Raw genomic sequence first — 20,202 nt, 5'->3', positions numbered from 1 at the left:
TCTTTCTTCTAGAATAAATTTCCTAAGGGCTATCCAATTAGAGCCTTGGAGTGGAGAAATCCACCAAAGTAACCCAGAAGAACTGGATATAGGTAATTAGCCATAAAGCCAACAATTGGATTAACTTTAAACTCAGTATAAGATTGTGAAATACATTCGGTTCATAAGCAAAGTTGTGAGCAATTATCAAAGTAATTGGTATACAGGCCTGGTCCAGCATCTTGGGTCAGATGTCTATTTCAGATGTCATCTTCTTCTCATCCTAGTCTGGAAGTTTCTCCTCTGTTTGAGTCTTGTTTTAAGGTGATTTTAAGGTCAGCAATCCTCTCTATGGGCCAGTCCAGTGCAGGGGCCCTTTCTAAGTGGAAACATTAATCCAAGAGTCAATTCCCTTCAGTTTCGCCGTGCATGAGCTAGTTAAGAGTACCTGATAAGGGTCTTTCCATCTAGGTTGGAGATAGTCCTTTAAATGATGTCTTTTCCAGTATGCATAATCCCTGGCTACAGGTCATGAGGCATCTGATCTTCATCCAAAGATAGATTACTGAGATAAACTTCAGAAACAAATTAGAGTGTCCTTTTAATAATTCAATTAAACTTTACAATAATATAACATAATAGCAAGAAGCTGAATCAGAAATGAGGCTTAGGCAGTAAATACAGACCTCAATTAACAAAACTAGAATTTAATATCCACTAAAACATAAACTTTTTCTCTCTAAAATTACCCTCATTTTTACCAAATATAGCCAAATTAAGATTAATTTGTTTGCATATTAAGTCTAATTTTAATAAACTTGGCCTGATTACTTAGATAAGTGTAATTGATCATATAGAGTCTTTTATATTGGCTGTTGGGAACTTTTCATAAGGAGTCTTGGACTGAATTTTTTTTTTTAAAAAGCCCTCTCATGGACTTCCCTGGTGGTCCAGTGGTAAGAAATCCGCCTTCCAATGCAGGGGACACGGGTTTGATCCCTGGTTGGGGAACTAAGATCCCACATGCCACAGGGCAACTAAGCCCATGCACCACAACTACTGAGCCTGTGCGCCACAACTAGAGAGAGAAAGCCCACGCACCACAACTAGAGAGAAGCCTGCGTGCTGCAACTAGAAAGAGGCCCTTGTGCTGCAACGAAGACCCAGCACAGCCAAAAAAATAAAGAAAATAAATAAATAAAATAAAGTAAATAAATATTAAGAAAAATAAAAAGGCCTCAAGGGCAAGGAAAGCAATGCCAAAGGCTTGTCACAGATTTTGCCTTACAGATTTGGGTGAATTCCTCCCTTTTCAAGATCCCCACAATATCACCAACCAGGAGTTTGCCTTCCTTATTTACCTGATAAGGCTACTGGGAACACATGAGTTTCCAATTTCTGGAGGAATCAGGTGGACAGAAAAGATAAATGTTTCAATTCTGTTTACAGAGGTATAACTTACCAAAATGCTGTAAGTCATAATTAGCTTGAGGGAAGGGTCTGCTTATATCTGGAAAACACAGATTAAAAGCCAGTAATGTTTTAGACAGAAACCATAAAAATTATAACCACATTCATCAGTTCACTCAGTCCTATGTAACTAATCGTTTCTGTTAATAGTTTCATGAAGCCATCCGGTTTTCCACTAGAATTTTTAAATTTCTTACCCAGTTCAGCAGTATGATCTGAAAGTTATCAGAAACCTGTACTTGTCAAAAAGTCCTTGCTATGAATCTTTTTGAAGAGGAAGCATTTTTGCAAAGGCATAAGTGTAAGACAGTAACTGTCTATGAACGACAAAAGACTTAAGAAGGCACAGTTAAAGACCTGATTACAATGCTATTGACAAAGAAACTTGGTTACTGCTGTGACATTTTAAGATAATAACCAGAATTATGACTGATAAATTTTACCAGGACATACCAGATTTTTAGGAATTTTAGGTAATTTCTAGACTATGTATATTAATAATATTTACCCATACAATACAACCTAAGAAGATTTATTACTCATTTGACAATAGTTCCCATGTAATTTAACATACCAAATGAACCTAATTAGTTTAATACCTCTCTTCGGGATGTTTCAGGGAGCCCTTTGAAGCTAGCTAGAGGTCAAAGTTAGCTAGAGGTCAAAGGAACTTCATTAGAATTTGATTTGGGAACCTTGTCAAAAAATATCAAAAAGGTTTTAAAGCTCTTGGTCAAATAGGATCATAGGTCACTGTGAAACAATGCTTATCCACTTAACCAAAGTGACAAAAAAATTTCAAAGGCAATTACAGACAGTTATAACATATTACCAGTTAAAGGTAAAAGAAACTTTACAATCTGTTATCAAAAGTGGATCAATATTCTAAGAAAACTTTGTCATCTTAACAGAGAGAAAAACCAAATTCAGGTTTTGCACCAGCTTATTTCTAAAATTCATTTACTCAGTTATTTATTTATTCTAAACTTAGCCAATCCTGACCATGCACAGAACTCTTTTCTCAGGATTCCATTTCCATAAACCTTCCGTAACTTTCTGTATCCATACTAGTTTGTCCCTTATTTTTTTCCCATCCATAAACAACCAGCTCTAGGACAAAATTACTTTTTTTCCCCTTAACAAAATGCAATTCCATTCCTCATACCTTCTTTTACTGAAAACATACATCCTACTTTGCTACTATACGCTGAAATGTTTCCTTTATTATTTCTAGTAGCTTTAATTACATACTTAAATTAGAATTCACAACTCTTAAAACCTTACTTTCTAGTGAAGACTAAGAAGTACGCAATTATGAACTGTTGTTTACATTTTCATTCTGTAGATTGGCAAACATAAATACCAGTAATAATTTCTAAAAAACATGTTTTTTTATAGAAAATATCTCAGTGTGGCACCAGACATGTTTATTAATAGTACTTAATGCCTTTAGTTTCCCTGTAAAAGGAAAGCAGTGTTCAGTAACTAATGTTTCAATATCTTATTTTATTTGGGAATGACCTAGTCATTCAATAAACTTCCATCATTTAACTTAATTTAGTACAACTCTAAAATTTAAAGTTGCCAAGTATCTGGAGAGAATTTTTTTTTTTTTAATTTTTATTTATTTATTTATTTATTTATTTATTTATTTATTTATGGCTGTGTTGGGTGTTCGCTTCTGTGCGAGGGCTTTCTCTAGTTGCGGCAAGTGGGGGCCACTCTTCATTGCGGTGCGCGGGCCTCTCACTATCGTGGCCTCTCTTGTTGCGGAGCACAGGCTCCAGACGCGCAGGCTCGGTAATTGTGGCTCACGGGCCTAGTTGCTCCATGGCATGTCGGATCTGCCCAGACCAGGGCTCGAACCCGTGTCCCCTGCATTGGCAGGCAGACTCTCAACCACTGCGCCACCAGGGAAGCCCTTGGAGAGAATATTTTTAAGTAGATATTCCTAAAACAATTTTCCTAAAGAGTTCACCCAAAACCTCTTTTCTCATTTACATTTAATTTATTAATAAAAAATTTCATTATACCAAGTTATTTTTCTTGTGGACAAATTTGCAACAGATATAATAAGATCTTATTTGACTTTTATTAAACCTAGGTATAATAAAATTATGCTTAATGTTGATGACTCTAAGACATGTCTGTATTAATTAAATCAACAAACAAACCTTAATACCAGGTATTAATTTAATGCTGAATATTTCCCAGTTCACATGAACTCGAAATTCATTCTGGATAGTTTCCTTTTATATTTCTGAGAATTTTTATAAATGTTTAATTTCCTTTAAGCCAATTAAGTAGAGCTCATTTACAAATTAATTTTGATAATACCATCCAAAGGTAAAGACATATGTGCATACATAGACATATAGACAGACACAATCAGAGATCTCATAGTTTTATTTTAAAACTTAGTCATGAATCAGGTGTTACAATATAAAACTCACTAGTTTATAACAGTTAGAAGAAGTCAAATTTCAAAAGGCCTCTTTCCTCCCTTTTTTTCTCCTCAGTCTCTGGAATTAGAGATGGTCTAGATAACTGTTCCTGAGAGCCCTAGTCTCAAGGCACAGGGAGAGAAAAGCATGTTCTCCTAGAAGGACCTGTTCCCTCAAGGGTCAGAATTCTGAAAAGATGTTTTATTAAGACAGCTTTCTCTAACAACTGCATACTCAATAAAAGAGCCCATATTGGCTATTTTCAGGGCAAAGTTTTCCTTTAATTCCAAATAAGTAAGTACTTGTAAATATAAGTTTTGTACATACATAAACCTGGTGGGGGAGTTAGTCAGAGGCTGGCTTTCTGATGCTCCTCATTTCTCTGTTTGAGAGGCTCTATTTCCCATTTTCAAGTTGAATTTGTCAGGGGTAAAACTTACTAATGAAATTGTGTGATGGGCCAGTGTGCTGCTTGTGAGCTTAACTCCTCTAGGCATCACCCTAGAGTCGTTTCAGCCCTCTTATGTGGCTCAGTTTCACCCTTCGGTGGTCTAAGACCACTGTGAGTGCTCAGATCACTGAATGACCAATTCTTATACATGATTCCTGGATGAGCAAGTCTTTTAATTAATGTGTGGATTTCCCTGTGGGACCATTGCACGGTATGAGGACTCTGCCTCCACCACTCCCGTACATATCTCAGTTGCCTGAGAAAGCTCTAACTGACCAGGAGGGGTCTTGTCCCTCTTCTTTGGAGCAAAGCTCTCATGTAATATCTTCACTTTTATCCTGACAAATTCTATTAAGGCAGCCAAATTGAGGAAAAGAGTCAGATCAGCTTCTTACCAAACTACTCAGCCCAGACCGCTCAGTGTCTTTAAACTGAGCAAACCCCATTGTTTTTCAACCAGCCCCCCCTGCCCCCGGAATCTTTCAACAGGGGGGCCAGGTACCTGTTATACACTGCCAAATAAAACTCAGGATCATCAACCAATACAGGAGATCCAAGAACCAGGAGAGACTCACCCAAATTCATCTAGACTCTCCAAGGAGGTGGATGGGCACAAGAGGTCTCTGCTGGTATCAGTGTTCCAGTTCCTCCTAGAGTTCAGGTAAAGGAGAGAAGTCTGCTCTGCGTCCCTTCATGATCGCCAAAACTGTCGACTGGAAAAATAAGCACAACATGAGAGTTGTGAGTTAAGTTTTATTTGGGGCGAATGAGGACTATAGCCCAGAAGACAGCCTCTCAGATAACTCTGATGAACTGCTCTGAAGAGGTAAGGGTGGAGGTCAGTATATATGTGATTTTGGTGAAGAGGGATACATGCAGTCAAGCACACATTTTGGCAGAAGGTTGTTGCTAGTCATGAGGAGCAGATGTCTCCATTTATGATTTTAGTGATTCTCTAGATATGAGAAGATGCAAGAAACTGGGCTCATAAAATCTTCTGAAAATATCCAACTATCTGAAGGCCTGTTCTGCCAATTTTTCCCAGAGCACAGGATGCCTCATTCCTGATCTCTGCCCTAAACTCCTTTCAGGGTGTGTTGAAGGTCAGCAACTGCAGTGGCTTGAGACTTCATTTTTGTAGTGCCAGATGGCAAGTGACAATTTTTAGTTGGCACCACACACCAGCTGGGTGAACTTGGACAAGTTGTTAATCTTTGAGAGTGTTTTCTGAATTGTAAAATAGGGATAATACCTCTCTCACAGGACTGTTATAAGTTTTAAATGAGAAAATATATGTAAAGCACTTCTGATGGTACCTGGAACATAATAGACATAATAAATGGTAATTAGGGACTTCCTTGGTGGTCCAGTGGGTAAGACTCTGTGCTCCCAATGCAGGGGGCTGGGTTCTATCCCTAGTCAGGGAACTAGATCCTGCATGCACGCTGCAACTAAAAGTCTGCATGCCGTAACTAAAGATCTCACATGCCTCAACGAAGATCTTGCGTGCCGCAACTAAGACCCGGTGCAGCCAAAATAAATAAATAAATATATTTTTTTAAAATGGTAATTATATTAGAAAGAGTCCTGGTTAGGTTTTAAAACTTCAGAAACGTAGTTTCATATGGCCCGTCAGGTCTGTCGGTGGAACTGGTCATGCTGACTTGGGAAGAGTAAGTGAGAAGAGGTGACAGATATTTTGGGAAAAGATAAATATTTCTGGGGTTAGGGATTAATAAGGACAAACTTCAGGATTTAGGAGATATAGAACCAAGTGTCTACAGTATTGGAAGAAGCATAGGGATTTTATTTGTTTTGTTGTTGTCGTTTTCAAGATTCAGAAGCATTAATGGGGCAACTTTCAAAGCTTGGGGAAGAGAGAGAGAGGGAAGAAGTACAGGAAGTGAAACCTTGCAGGACTCTGTGGGGCCCTCCCAGGTATAAATCCTTTCCATGTCCCCTGTTTCTTATCTGTAGGAAATAGTCTTCATTCAGCCTCCTTGACCTTTCCTGAGTTCCAAAGGGCAGATTCAAACAGTTGCTTATCAGGGAAGGGAGGGATTGCAGAAAGAAAGGAGGAGAAATCAAGAAACAGTAGTGCAGCATGGGGCAGTTTCCTGGTTCCTCTTCAAGGAATATACATAACAATATATGTTTGAGCTCTTCTACAGGAACTAAGGCCCCCTCCCAGGTGGAGGATGGTAACTTCAGGCTAAGCACTAGATTCTGGGAACACCACCCTGTTACCTCACCACCAACCAATCAGAAGTCTGTACAAGGTAGAAGATAATGAAGACTCTGACCCCCTCCCCAAATGATTCTCTTTTTAAAAACTTTCATGGTCCAGCAGAATCTCTGGAGTTGGTTTTTGGACACAAGTCTGCCTTCTCCCCAGGTTGCCAGCCTCCTGAATAAAGCAACCTTTCCTTTCCAACCGACACTTGCCTCTCAAGTATGGGCTTTCGAGTGGTGAACAGCTGAACCTGAGTTTGGTAACAGAAGTCCATGAGGTTCAGAAGAGAGACAGCTTTCTGAAACTTCAGAAAAATGACATGGTTTTAGTGTTTCAGTGAGTTAAATCTCTGTTTCTGAAAATAGCTATACATGTTTCTGGAGCTCAGGTGAACTTGAGGTCAACATAGCTTGGGGAAAATGGTGAGTTTCATAGGTTCTCTCTAAATGATTTTTTAAAATGCATTCCAATTTTGTGATTAATATGGTATACTATGCATTATGGCACATCATGCTGCAAAGAATAATTTATAGTTATTGAAAAGAACTTAAACTTAACCCACCAACAGGTGTTTCATGACAAAATTCCAGGTGCATGTGGCCATAGGAATATTTTCTTAATCTATACATTTGAAACTGTTATAATCACATTCTGAATGTTCTGATGATTTTTGAAGACCCTGGAATAGTTCCATTTTTCTTGTTCATTTTTTAGGGGTTCCTTATTTTGCAGATGTATTAGAACTGGCTTCAACAAGCAAGCAGGTATCTTATACGATATTTGGCTAATCCATGATCGGTAAATCTGGCTTTAGCTGCACTGAGAGAGACAATGGAAAATTTGAACTACTCTTGAGTGGGGCTAGGGAGCATAAGTAGATAGGGTAGGGGATCCTTGGAGAAAAAGAACCAGGCGTGGCTTTCTTGACAGAAGCCATTTTGTGATCTAAGCCTGGCCACAATGCTTGCCCTTGAGCAGGTCTCAGTAATTAATGATCTTAAGGGAAGAAAAGAATGCAGAAACATTGCCTGTTATTAGGCAAGAGAAATTCTAAAGAGTCCCAGTTCTTTTTCAATGGCAAAGATTAGCCTGAAGAGCTCAGCTACCAGATCAACTGGAACCTAAGGGATAATGATGTTGACGTTTTATGAACTTCATGACTTCAATCAACTGAAGCTTGAACTCTGTCAACCACCCAAGCCCTTTTATGAATATGCTTAAAACTTCTCCAGTTTTACAGTTCTGGGAGACACTGCTTTGGGAAAGATCCCCAGGGTTCTCCTTACTTGCTGCAAGTAATAAATCCTTCCTTCTCTCACTCTTTGACTTCGTTGCGTCTTTTGGCTCAACACCCACCAAGAGGCAAACCCAGTTTTTTGGTAACGGGAAGGGAAGAAAGGGCGTAAATGATGTAGAAGCTGCTCAGGAGCTGGAGCGCACAGGGTAGCAGTTCAGCTGGGGTGTGGAGGCTCCTGCCAGATCCCTCATTGGGCTTTAACCCAGCCACACTGTTATGAAACAGGGGCTCTTTGAAGAAATTACTTGGGTCACTAAGGTCGGAGACTCATGAAGTGCCAGCACCCTCGTGTAATCCTCCCTCCCGTGACCTTGGGATCAATAGCCTAAAGACAAAGGAGGCCTCTGTGCTTCCCACCTCAGGGGCAGGAAGGGGAGCAGGATGCTTCAAGGTGGCTTACCTAGCTATGTCTTAAAACAGACTTGGAGAGAGCAGTGATTCAGAAGGAGGTAACAAAACTTGTGGGGGCAAGTCCTATCGAAACGTTTAGCGCAGTAAAGTGGTCTGAGGGGTCCACATGAGTACTAAGAACAATGATTATTTCATACAATTTTGCAACCTTAGAGCTGGAAAGGACCTCAGCAACAATCTAGTCCAAACCTTTTCGCTGCCATGGAACTCTTCCTTCAAACAAAATCTTCCATAGGAGTCTAAGTACAAACCCACATGAAAGCAGGATTGTTGTGGTTGGGGAAGGGTGGGGGAGGGGCTGGGCGAGGTTAGGAGAAAAAAGCTTATTCATAAGATTAGAAAAAAATTTTAAATCATCGTGGAAGAAAATCTTTGAATTTATATTTGTATCATAGGCTAAAGAAAACATTGATTGCAAAGAGTAAAGTTCCCCAAACTGACACATTATTAATTTATAAAGCGAAGAGCCTTTGGATTTTAAGGGCATTTTTACTAAAGCCATGAGAACAGGGACTATGACTTTTAGCCACACGGAAATGAGCCTTGGATGGAAATTTTCAGGTTTACGGACTATGCTCTGCAGGCCTGGGGCAATGAGTCCCCAAGCCCCAGCAGGTGGCGCCCGTGTTCGGCATTTCCATAACGTTTAGTTCTCTCCTCAAGGGTCAGACAGCCTGCCTCGTGTTTTGTAGGTTTAGATAATCCGACTGGCTGTTACGCTCAAGAAAACAACACTTGTGTTCTTCTGTTTTAACCTCCTTCCCTTTCACTTTCGTTCCAACTATCCAAGTCCGCTTAACCTTGGTGTTGCCGAGGCATCTTAACTTTTCAGAAAAGTAAAGGGAAAAACCCCACCCATTCCAAGGAAGAAGACAGGAAGAGCCTTCTTTCCAGGGGGTCTGGTGCAGCAGGAGGAAGGCTGGGAATTTGGAGACATTTAGTTCAGGCTTCGCCAACCACATGATCTCCTCTGGCCTCAGTTTCCTCATCCTTAAAATGGCTCTGAGCCCTACCATCCGTGGCATCTCATTGCAGGGGAGTCAGACATACCTCAGCTTAAGTTCCGGATCCTAGTTAAATCTATATAAAAGAGGGATGTCATCTGGTATGGTTACCGAGGTTAAATGAAAATATTCGTGGCGCCGGTGGTGTCACAAAATGGGTTTATTATTATTGGTTTCCTTTGTTAACTTATTACCCTCCGGAGGGACACCCCTCAGTGGAGAAGTCTGAGAAATTACCCATGTCTTTCGTTCTTATTTTATTAATATTCAAGGGAGGTTTTAGAATTCTAGGCTGCAACCTGCTAAGAGATAGCTGACCGTGAGGTGCCGGCTGCCACTTCTGAGGCAGAAATCGGGGGCTGCTATTTCACAAACCCTCCGTCAGGGCCTTTCTCCCTCCCCAGCCGCGGCCCTCAGGCCTCAGCCAGCGACCAGAGAACCTCAGGCGGCGGGTTCCGAGCCTCCCGCCTCCCACCTTCCGGAGCCAGTGAGAGCTTCCGAGACACGCGCCGCTCAATGGGGAGAGGCCTCGGCCCCGCCCCTGTGCGTGACCGCGTAGTTGCGCAGAGGCGTTTCCCGGGGCGTGCCGCGGTTGCTAGGCGACCACACCACTCCCCTTCCCGCCCCTGCTGCTCCTCTGGCTGTTCTCGACCCCAGCCAGTCCCGAGCGAACGCGCGCGGAGCTGCAGTGTCTGGAAGAGAGTTACCGAGGAAACGTCGCGGCCCGGGAGGCAGCCGCTCCAGGGCAGGTGGACACTGCTTGCCTGACTGTCCAACCGCCGCCCCTCCCTCCGGGGGTCCCGAGCTGACGGATGGGAGGCACAGCTCGCGGGCCCGGGCGGAAGGATGCGGGGCCGCCAGGAGCCGGACTCCCGCCCCAGCAGCGGAGGTAACGGCGCCGGGGGATAACGGGCTGGGGCGCCCGAGTGAGCCGCTGCAGCTGGCAGGCGAGGTCGGGGGGCGTGGATGGACTGGACTGGAGGTTGAGCGAGCCCCCAAGCAGGAAGGACGAGGGAAGGGGTCTGACTCCCTCCCCGGGACTGGCCCACCCTCTTCCTCTCCATCAGCTCCCCTCCCCCCAGCCCAGCACGGGAGGGGGCTAGAGCGGAGTTAGGGAAAGAAGAATTCCCACCCTGGAGATTATTTCTGAAGTCCTAGATCGGGGGTATATGGTAAGGAACTCTGAGAAGCTGGGATTTTTTGTGGGGCTTTTTAGCAAACTGGGGGAGACAGGGAGCAATATCTTTTCAAAGAAGCCCTGTTGCTCAGAGCAGATAACCAAGGGCTTTGCCGTGAGGGGTGTAGGTGAGGGGCTCTGCTGAGTAGGGCTTTCTGTGGATCATGTTTTGAGAGATTCTGCACCTTGCATTGTATTTTACACCTTAATGGAGAGTAGGGACCACCTGCCCACTTCATTTGCATGGAGACTACCTTTGGGTAATTTCCTTTGGCTATTTATAGGAAATCTTGTAGGTCTTCAGTCTGTCTTTTTCTCTGTAAATGTGGACGTCTGTCCCATTTTGTTTGTTTCATTCATGCTGTTGGCAAAGAATCAGTCACATCCAGAATTTTTGGTTCTTGTCAATGAAGCAGTTCCCGTTAAAGGTATAATTTTATCAGAATGTAAACATGTTTTTTAAAAAGAGAACATTCCAAAAATATTTGTAGTGGGTTTTCTGTTTGGTTTTTGTTTTTCGTTTTTTTTTTTCTCTTTGTATTCCTATAACACATCGATTAAGAAAACTCTAGAACTAATTTTACAAAACAGTTTTTATAAGCCACTAAAATATTCCAGCATAGTTTTAAAGATTAAAAAAAATTCTTCCCTTGCAGCTGGGTCATTATCATTGTATTCATAGTATATCATGTAAAAATGATACAATGAAATGCTGATGTGTGTTACTGGGAAATCCATGTTCTTGGTGGCAGATGAAATACGTTATTCAGGGCCATCTTGTGGATTAAATAAATCCTCTCCGTCTTTTGTGTTCCCTTACAGCGGTGGAGGCACAGTGTTAAAGAGCAGAGAAATGATCATTTGGCATTTAGCTTCCACCATCCACCAGAAAATTAAGTGGGTAAAGACGAGAAATTCAGTACATTTTGTAATTTAGAGAATCCCTGTAGTATTTGCTGTAGAATTCACTGTATTTTTCTACAAGTTAGATAGATGTTAAGTAGGAAAGTAAATAAGTAAATAAAGAGAAAACAGCCCTAAGAAGGCCTTTTATTTCTTGCTTGTGAGACCCAGAAGTGCGTAGACTGGAACTACTCTTCCCTTTACAACATGTGGCCAGCGGCTCAGAGAGGAAGGTAGAGTAGCCAGTGGTAGAGCTGAGATTAGAATCCAAGTCTCCGACTCGAAAATACAGTTCTCTGTCTTGCTTGTTTGTTCTGGTTAGCTTTTAGGCTTCAGATTTCAACTAGCCTTCGTTTTCAAGTAGTAAGTTAAATGAGATTCTTTTGATAGTCCCTATTGTTAACAACATTCAGAAAGTAAGACTTATTTTAACGATTTCAAAATATAAACCTAGAAATGCTGTCCTTTCTTTAAAAATAAAAAAAGGAGGAAAAGTTGGGTTTCCTCTCTTCATCTGCCAAATACCCCTGTGGTGTGTATTCAGTGCCAAAATGCAGTGTAGACATTTTTTTGTATTAATTATTCTTTGTAGCAGATATGAAGCAGTTAAGACAGGGTGTTTTGGAAATACAAATGTATATACTTCAGTTACTGACAGATTTTATCTGTAATCCTTTCAACTAGATTGGGTGATGGTGTCTATGATACCTTCATGATGATAGATGAAACCAAATGCCCACCCTGTTCAAATGCACTCTGCAATCCTTCTGAACCACCTCTACCCAGAAGACTAAATGTAAGTAAATGAAGTAATTCTTTGAGCTCTAATGGGCCTGGAAAGGAGGAAGTGCTACTTTAAATGGTCAAGGTACAGTTACATCTCACTGGTAACCCAGGCTCTTTTTTATTCACTTTTGCTTTTTCTTGACTTTGAAATAACAATTTCTGTGGTCCAAGTTCAGCTTTTCAGAATGATTTTGATTTGGAGCCCACCTATTCCTTTCAATCACTGGGGTAAATAGGGAAAAAAACACCATGCTACTTTTATCTAGATAGTGGTTATTTTTTTAATAGAATGATATGTACAGTATATTATGATGGCTCATTTTAACAAGAACAAGAAACAGAAAATACCTCTGAACTTACAGATCTGCAGATTTTTCCTGCATGGTAGAAATGCAGTCCTAGCTTATTAGTATGCTTAAGAGAACCATTTTATAGATCATAAATAAAACTTGAACAATACATTTTGGTTTCGATGCATTTAATCATTTTGGAGCTTGCAGACATTTAGCTTTTGACACCGTTTTATGTTTAAAATAATAAATTAATTCCCATTCCCTCGCCACTCATAGAGTCGTAGGGAGAGCAGGGTTTGGACAAGTTCCATGACAGGGAGAATCTATCCTGTGACTTTAAAGTTTGCTGCATATATCATCAATGAACAAATTGAATAATTGAGTAGACTAATTTATCAATAATTCTCCTTCATATTTCTGTTTAAGACCTAAAATTATTTCTATGTAAAAAACTGCTTGCATTTTTCATAGTCCTTCCCAACGGTTTGTCAGCTTTTGCCATTAAAAATCAACCCCTTCACTGCTTTCAAGGCTAATAATATTACAAAATACGGGCTATATATATTTGGAAGGCTGGTCACCCTATTATTTTTAATCTCCTTTCTGAAGTGTAGTAAGTTTCCATTCTCCACAAGCTTATTTTTTTAATATGTAAAAACCTCTAAGAGCTCCAGAACCACCTATATACTCCTTGTGTTGACTATCAGATTTCGTGGTTACTTGCTGACAATTAGCACATCTCTCTGGGAAACTTTTGCAATCGGTCATCATGTGACTTAAAGTCCATTTTAACTTTACTTCAGAGTTGGCCAGTGCTAAGCACCATATAGTAGGGCAATTAAATTGTATGTTTCAGGATCAAAATGAATTTTTTTACTGTATGGTATTCAGAGTAACACAGCTTGCAAAACACAAGATTTTAGATTCTAAACCAATGGTGTCTTTGCAAATTTTGCTGAAAAAAGTGCTTTTGACCTCTTAGTAACACTTATAGTTCATTATGCCATGACTTCATTGCGAGACGCTATTGCTTATTTCACAAAGTCCTTTGGCTTCATTGTTTATCCAAGATGCCCTTACATTCTTGTTGTAAACTATAAATCATCTGCTCATAGGCTTTTATTGGGTTAGCTTTGTGTTGCAGAGATTTAGGGTTGAGAGCGAGGGAGAGGGTGGTGTTCTATATCTGGACGAGAAGGATATTCCTTTTCTGAATTTCTCAACAAGATCTTCAAGACTTGATTAACACAGTTGAAGATTCTATTTGAAATGTCAAGAGTGCTCCAAATTGATTAGCTCGGTGCTTTGTGACCACCTAGAGGGGTGGGATAGGGAGGGTGGGAGGGAGACGAAAGAGGGAGGAGATATGGGGATATATGTATATGTATAGCTGATTCACTTTGTTATAAAGCAGAAACTAACACACCATTGTAAAGCAATTATACTCCAATACAGGTGTTAAAAAAAAAAAAAGAGTGCTCCAAATTAACAATGTATATAAAGGATTCTTAAATAAAACATGATTAATCTGGCATTATTTGTCTCTCTGGATATAATTACATAGTTAAAATATTTGAAGTCGATTGCAGACATTGGTCAGTTATTGTGATTATAACCCTAGACTAGACATATAGTGTTTTGTAACTACTTTAACATGTGTGAAAATTGTAGATTCTCCTAGAACAATGGAAGGAAGATTTTATTTCTAGCACAGCAGACTTGATACATAATTGATTCAGACCAGTATTTGAGTTATTACAGGAAAGGAAAGAAAGCTAAGGCGAGAACCCCTCCCTGTGTGGAAAAAATTCCTTTCTGGAATTCTTCAGATTTATTGGAGGTTCAAACCTTGACAGTCCACAGGGGGACTCGACCTGAAGTGTCTTGTTCTGTTCTGGGAGCCACACTTGCAGAGATACATAACGTGCAGCCTGTGTTGAGAACGTGAATAGGATATAGTAAGGCAGCCTGACCCAGGCTGTGTGAGGTGGAGGATGTGATGGGCATGATGAGCCTAGAGAAAAAATGGTGAAGGCAGGACAGCCCCTTTTAGGTATCTGAAGGGCTTTAACATGGAAATTTGGACACTCCTGTGTAGTTCCGGAGGGCAAAATAAGACTTAATTTGCAGAGAGAGAGATTTAGGCTCACTTTAAGGAAAAACCATGAGTCAGGAAATCCAAATGACATCCTTAACCTTATTGTAATAGTTCTGTGGAAATTAAATTTCTGTTCTTATTAACATTCTGTACCTGAGACCCTCTCTTTATCACAAACAGAAATGAAGACCTCCAGAGCCAGCACAGCCTTACATGTAGGCAGAGTAGGTGAAATAGTAGGTCCACCCAGGGGTGGACCCTGGACCACAAATACCTTTCCTACCAGCTTGTCATTGATGACTGCGGGTCCTAGAGAGTCATTCCCTTGGGTTAAGGCATTGATCTTGTTAAAGGTCAAATATCTCTGGAGAGATAACCCATTAAATTGCATGGCAAGTTGAAAGGAGGTTTTATGTGGGGGAGAAAGTGGGTGAGGTGTTTCCATGCATCCTAAAGGAAGGCTGATTGTGCGGGCCTTTGTGGAGGAGAAGGCATAGTTAATGCCAGATGTCTGGCGGAGGGAGAGTCTGGAGCTGCAGAGGAAGGCACCACAGAGAGAAAAGATAAGCTAAAAGGGGAAAGGGAGGGTGTATTGGAGTTTAAACAATATATTGAGAATTTTGCCTAATTGTTACCAGTGTTTTTAACATGTTTTATAGTTTCTGAGGGTCTTTCACATATATTATTAATTATAATTTGATTCACACAACATCCTGCAAGGAGGTATTATTATCCACATTCTAAAGATAAAGAAATTGAGGCTAAGAAACTGGGCTAAAGGTTAAGCCTACCCTGGGACCTAAGGTTTTTGAGCAGTGTAGCCAGGACCCCAACCTAGGCCTTCTGACTTCACATTTCTTCAGAATGTGTCCCTAAGACTTTGGCAGTAAATATTTAGATGCATTTAGGTTAGGTAGTAAAAATTTAAGGAAAACTGGTTTAGATGCATGCAAATATTTGGTTCTGTTATGTAAATCTACCTAAAACCAAATAATTATAATTCCCTAGTTCAGCCAAACCTATCTCCTAATAGATTGTAGTGCCTTGAGGTAACCTGTTTTTTGGCACTTTTATAATTGTGAGCAATTAGTGCTCATGTGAATGTTAGATGCATGGATGAGCCCTTTTTTTTCATCCCTAAAAACAGGAATGGTTATTTGACTTAATTGCTGATAAAAAAAATGTTGCATTATATTTACATTTTAGCAAGGTATTTAGGTTCTGTCTGCAAGCCTATTTTATTTTCTTGACTAGTGATAGTTCTCTATTTTGGTATCAGAGATCTCTCCTGGTCCGTATCTTGCCTCTTTATTTAGAAACTCAATGCCAAAGTATGGCTACCGTTGTACTGGCTGCTTTGCTTATATGTAAGATGGTGCAGTGCCTCAGTTTTGTAACTGTAGTACTATATAAATGTTTAAATTGATTAAATGACCTAAAAGAAGCAGGCAGGAACTAATGTTGTGCTTTTATAACTAAATTAGGGGCTGTCTAAAGTATGCCAACACTTAATTTTTTTTTCATCCCTTTTTTGTTGTTTATATTTTCATCTTTTATATTTTTATTTATATAGGTGATGGGTCAGGTGTTGTTTGCTTAGGTTATATTAAAATTCTATTTTTTAAATGGTTGGCCACTTTGGATCATTACCTTATAATTTGTGTTATATTTTAAGAGATCATAAATATAGCTCAGAGCTTCTCTGGAATTATCTACCCTTGATCATAGAGGCTCTCAATCATACAGATCAGGGGTACAGTTCTTCAGGGTCTGTTAAGAAAAATAGTTGTTCTTTGAAGTATCCCAGACTTTTTTTTTTAAACAACAGATTTAGCACTTTTTTTCTTCTTTCCTTCTAGCACATTATATTTTTCTTAGTATTTTTTTTAGTGTTTGGCTTTTTCGTTGTCTTTCCCTCCATCGAGTTTCAAAGAATCTTATTTCATTTCAGAGGTATTTAATAAATAGAGTTTTCTTCTGTGGGTTATTGTTCCTTGCAGGAAAAGGTGATGCCAGATCAAGTAAAAAGAGTTGTATGCCTTTGTCACGTAGGCTTTTGCTGAGGGAGACTAGTGTATGTGTCTATGAGCAAGGGAGGGAGAGAGAAAGGAGACTCTTTGTCTTTAGGAGAGTTTTACAAGAAGCACCCTGGGGCCTTAGATTCTCACTGCTATTCATCAGATACATAAAGAATTGGCCTTGGTGATCTCAAGAGTTCTCTCTGGATTAGAAATCTTTTGATTCAATGAACTGAGATAGAAAGATGTGATCATTTATTTGGGGACCCAGGAGTAGATGATGAGGCCTTGGTTGATTCCAGGCCAAAGTCAACATTCAGCCCTACTGGAGAATAGTACAGGCACTAGGAGAACCTGGTACCAGGTTATGTTAATGTTCTGGACCAAGATTCAGAAGACCTGGGGTCACATCCTGCCTCTGTCCCTTTATCATTTACAGAACACTTTAATATGTATTATTTTGCTCCTGGTACATGCCCTTAAGATTTGGGAAGGTACTTGAAACAGTTTGTAAACAATATAGGACAGTATATATATAACAAGTGCCAGGCTTCCCTGGTGGCACAGTGGTTAAGAATCTGCCTGCCAATCCAGGGGACACGGGTTCGAGCCCTGGTCCGGGAAGATCCCACATGCCGCGGAGCAACTAAGCCCGTGTGCCACAACTACTGAGCCTGCGCTCTAGAGCCCGCGAGCCACAACTACTGAGCCCCTGTGCCACAACTACTGAAGCCCGCGTGCCTAGAGCCCGTGCTCCACAACAAGAGAAGCCACCGCAATGAGAAGCCCGCACACCGCAACGAAGAGTAGCCCCCGCTCGCCGCAACTAGAGAAAGCCCGTGTGCCCGCATGCAGCAACGAAGACCCAACGCAGCCAAAAATAAATAAATTAAAACAAACAAACAAACAAAAAAAACAAGTGCCAGATTATGTGGTAGACTCGAAAAGCTGCAGTTAAGATGTGAATGTAAGCCCATAGTTAGTATGGGCTTGGAGTAGTTCTAAGTGGAAGAGGGAGGACTAGAATTGAGCTTTGAAAGAGCATAGGATTTGAGTGGATGGGGTGAAAAGATTCTCGGTAGGAAGACATACCAGTTAGAAGGAATCTAGCATGTTTCGGGTATGGTAAGATAACCGTCTTGTCTTGAACAAAGGGAGGCCTATGTAGTGGGGTTGGGGTGGCCATAGCGGTCAGGGAACCTAAGGATTAACATAACACGAGTTTCTAGAGACTACTGCTTTTCTCATCTCACTTTTGGGTCTTTTGACTACACAACTGGCATGTTTTGTTGTTTTGTTCAGTCAGGGGGACGATTCTTTCGTTCTTCCACCGTTTTTAGTGACTTTAACGTAGATTCACTTCTCTTTGCCATAGATCACCACTGAGCATTTAACAAGAGATCCTACTCAGCGCTTCCTGAATGGAGGTGAGATGAAGGTAGAACAACTATTTCAAGAATTTGGCAACAGAAGATCTGATACTTTTCAGTCAGATGGCATCAACGACTCTGAAAAATGCTCTCCTACAGTTTCTCAGGGTAAAAGTTCAGATAGTTTGAATACAGTAAAATCCAGCAGTTCATCCAAAGCATCCAAAGTGTTGCCTCTGACTCCAGAACAAGCACTGAAGCAATATAAACACCACCTCACTGCTTATGAGAAGCTGGAAATCATCAATTATCCAGAAATTTACTTTGTGGGTCCAAATGCCAAAAAAAGACATGGAGTTATCGGTGGTCCCAATAATGGGGGTTATGATGATGCAGATGGGGCCTATATTCACGTGCCTCGAGACCATCTAGCTTATCGATATGAGGTGCTGAAAATTATTGGCAAGGGCAGTTTTGGGCAGGTAGCCCGGGTCTATGATCACAAACTTCGACAGTACGTGGCCCTGAAGATGGTACGCAATGAAAAGCGCTTCCATCGTCAAGCAGCCGAGGAGATCCGGATTTTGGAGCATCTTAAAAAGCAGGATAAAACCGGTAGCATGAACGTTATTCATATGCTGGAAAGTTTCACGTTCCGGAACCATGTTTGCATGGCCTTTGAGTTGCTGAGCATAGACCTTTATGAGCTCATTAAAAAAAACAAGTTCCAGGGTTTTAGCATCCAGTTGGTTCGCAAGTTTGCTCAATCCATCTTGCAATCCTTGGATGCTCTCCACAAAAACAAGATCATTCACTGTGACCTGAAGCCAGAAAACATTCTCCTGAAACACCATGGGCGCAGTGCGACTAAGGTCATTGACTTTGGGTCCAGCTGTTTTGAGTACCAGAAGCTTTACACATATATCCAGTCTCGGTTCTACAGAGCTCCAGAGATCATCTTAGGAAGCCGCTACAGCACGCCCATTGACATATGGAGTTTTGGCTGCATCCTTGCAGAACTTTTAACAGGACAGCCTCTCTTCCCTGGAGAGGATGAAGGAGACCAGCTGGCCTGTATGATGGAGCTTCTAGGGATGCCACCACCGAAACTCCTGGAGCAATCCAAACGTGCCAAGTACTTTATTAACTCCAAGGGCCTACCTCGCTACTGTTCTGTGACCACTCAGGCAGATGGGAGGGTTGTGCTTGTGGGAGGTCGTTCACGGAGGGGTAAGAAGCGGGGTCCCCCAGGCAGCAAAGACTGGGGGACAGCACTGAAGGGGTGTGATGATTACTTATTCGTAGAGTTTTTGAAAAGGTGTCTTCACTGGGACCCCTCTGCCCGCCTGACCCCAGCTCAAGCACTAAGACACCCTTGGATTAGCAAGTCTGTGCCCAGACCTCTCACCATTGAAAAGGTGTCAGGCAAAAGGGTAGTAAATCCTGCAAATGCTTTCCAGGGCCTGGGTTCCAAGCTGCCTCCAGTTGTAGGAATAGCCAATAAGCTTAAAGCTAACTTAATGTCAGAAACCAGTGGCGGTATACCTCTGTGCAGTGTATTGCCAAAACTGATTAGCTAATGGACAGCTGGTGTGCTCAGAGATGATATGTAGGTATTTTTAATTATCTTGCAAACCTGAAAATGGAAAAAAAACCCAAGCCCATTCATGGATATGTTTTTGGTAGACTAGATATCTTTTTTTAACAAGGCAAAGCATTTTTATATGACTGTAAAAGAACCCTTAAAGGGCTAATTACCTAACCAGCTTGTATTGGCCATCCTGGGATACATAGTAAATGGCTTTTTATAGGTCAGTGCATCTTTTGTTATTATTGTCAGGTGTGCATCAACCTGTGTATTATTCTGTTGGTTTAAATCCCTTTCTCTCAAGGTAGACGATATACCAGAAAGTATATCCTGAACATTCACTTCTAGTCTCCCTCGGCATCTGTTCTAGAAGGTTAATTTGGGACATGGCCGTAGTTATAGATGAGACTCAAAGCTAGATCTCTCGCGCCAGCAGCCTGTCCTGTGGGCTTATGCTAGGTGAAAGGGCTCACAGCAGAGTACGGGGTGGGGGAAGCTCCGGGAAGCTGTGGGTCCCCTAGAAAAGTCTCGTCACTGCTTCCAAGTGGCTCAGTTCTCTGCCCTTCAATTCTGTGATGCATGGTGTTTTTATTGTATGTTGTCATTATTTTTGTTTATTATTATTTTGCCACTGGTTTGTTTCCTGGGCTCTCAAAGCATTTTACAGACATCTTACCACT

General features: G+C 41.1%; 1 protein-coding gene across 1 annotated transcript; it reads left to right on the top strand.

Annotated features, from left to right (window-relative positions):
- The first annotated feature begins 9,967 nt into the window (after positions 1-9,967).
- On the top strand, positions 9,968-19,657 carry DYRK3 (dual specificity tyrosine phosphorylation regulated kinase 3). The gene is made up of 3 exons (XM_061185458.1): positions 9,968-10,178; positions 12,054-12,165; positions 17,940-19,657. The coding sequence occupies exons 1-3, from the start codon at positions 10,102-10,104 to the stop codon at positions 19,512-19,514; spliced, it is 1,764 nt and encodes a 587-aa protein (XP_061041441.1). The 5' UTR covers positions 9,968-10,101; the 3' UTR covers positions 19,515-19,657.
- Positions 19,658-20,202: the final 545 nt, after the last annotated feature.

This window comes from Eubalaena glacialis, chromosome 3 (assembly GCF_028564815.1).
Source record: "Eubalaena glacialis isolate mEubGla1 chromosome 3, mEubGla1.1.hap2.+ XY, whole genome shotgun sequence".
Lineage (NCBI taxonomy): Eukaryota > Metazoa > Chordata > Mammalia > Artiodactyla > Balaenidae > Eubalaena > Eubalaena glacialis.
Note: the sequence above shows the minus strand (reverse complement) of the source record. Positions and strands in the feature narration are given on the sequence as shown.

Excerpts from the sequence above, each read along its gene's own strand:
- DYRK3 (XM_061185458.1), top strand. The coding sequence starts at position 10,102 with ATGGGAGGCACAGCTCGCGGGCCCGGGCGGAAGGATGCGGGGCCGCCA. Across the intron at positions 10,179-12,053 it reads CTCCCGCCCCAGCAGCGGAG|ATTGGGTGATGGTGTCTATG; the intron begins GTAACGGCGCCG and ends CCTTTCAACTAG. Across the intron at positions 12,166-17,939 it reads CTCTACCCAGAAGACTAAAT|ATCACCACTGAGCATTTAAC; the intron begins GTAAGTAAATGA and ends TCTTTGCCATAG.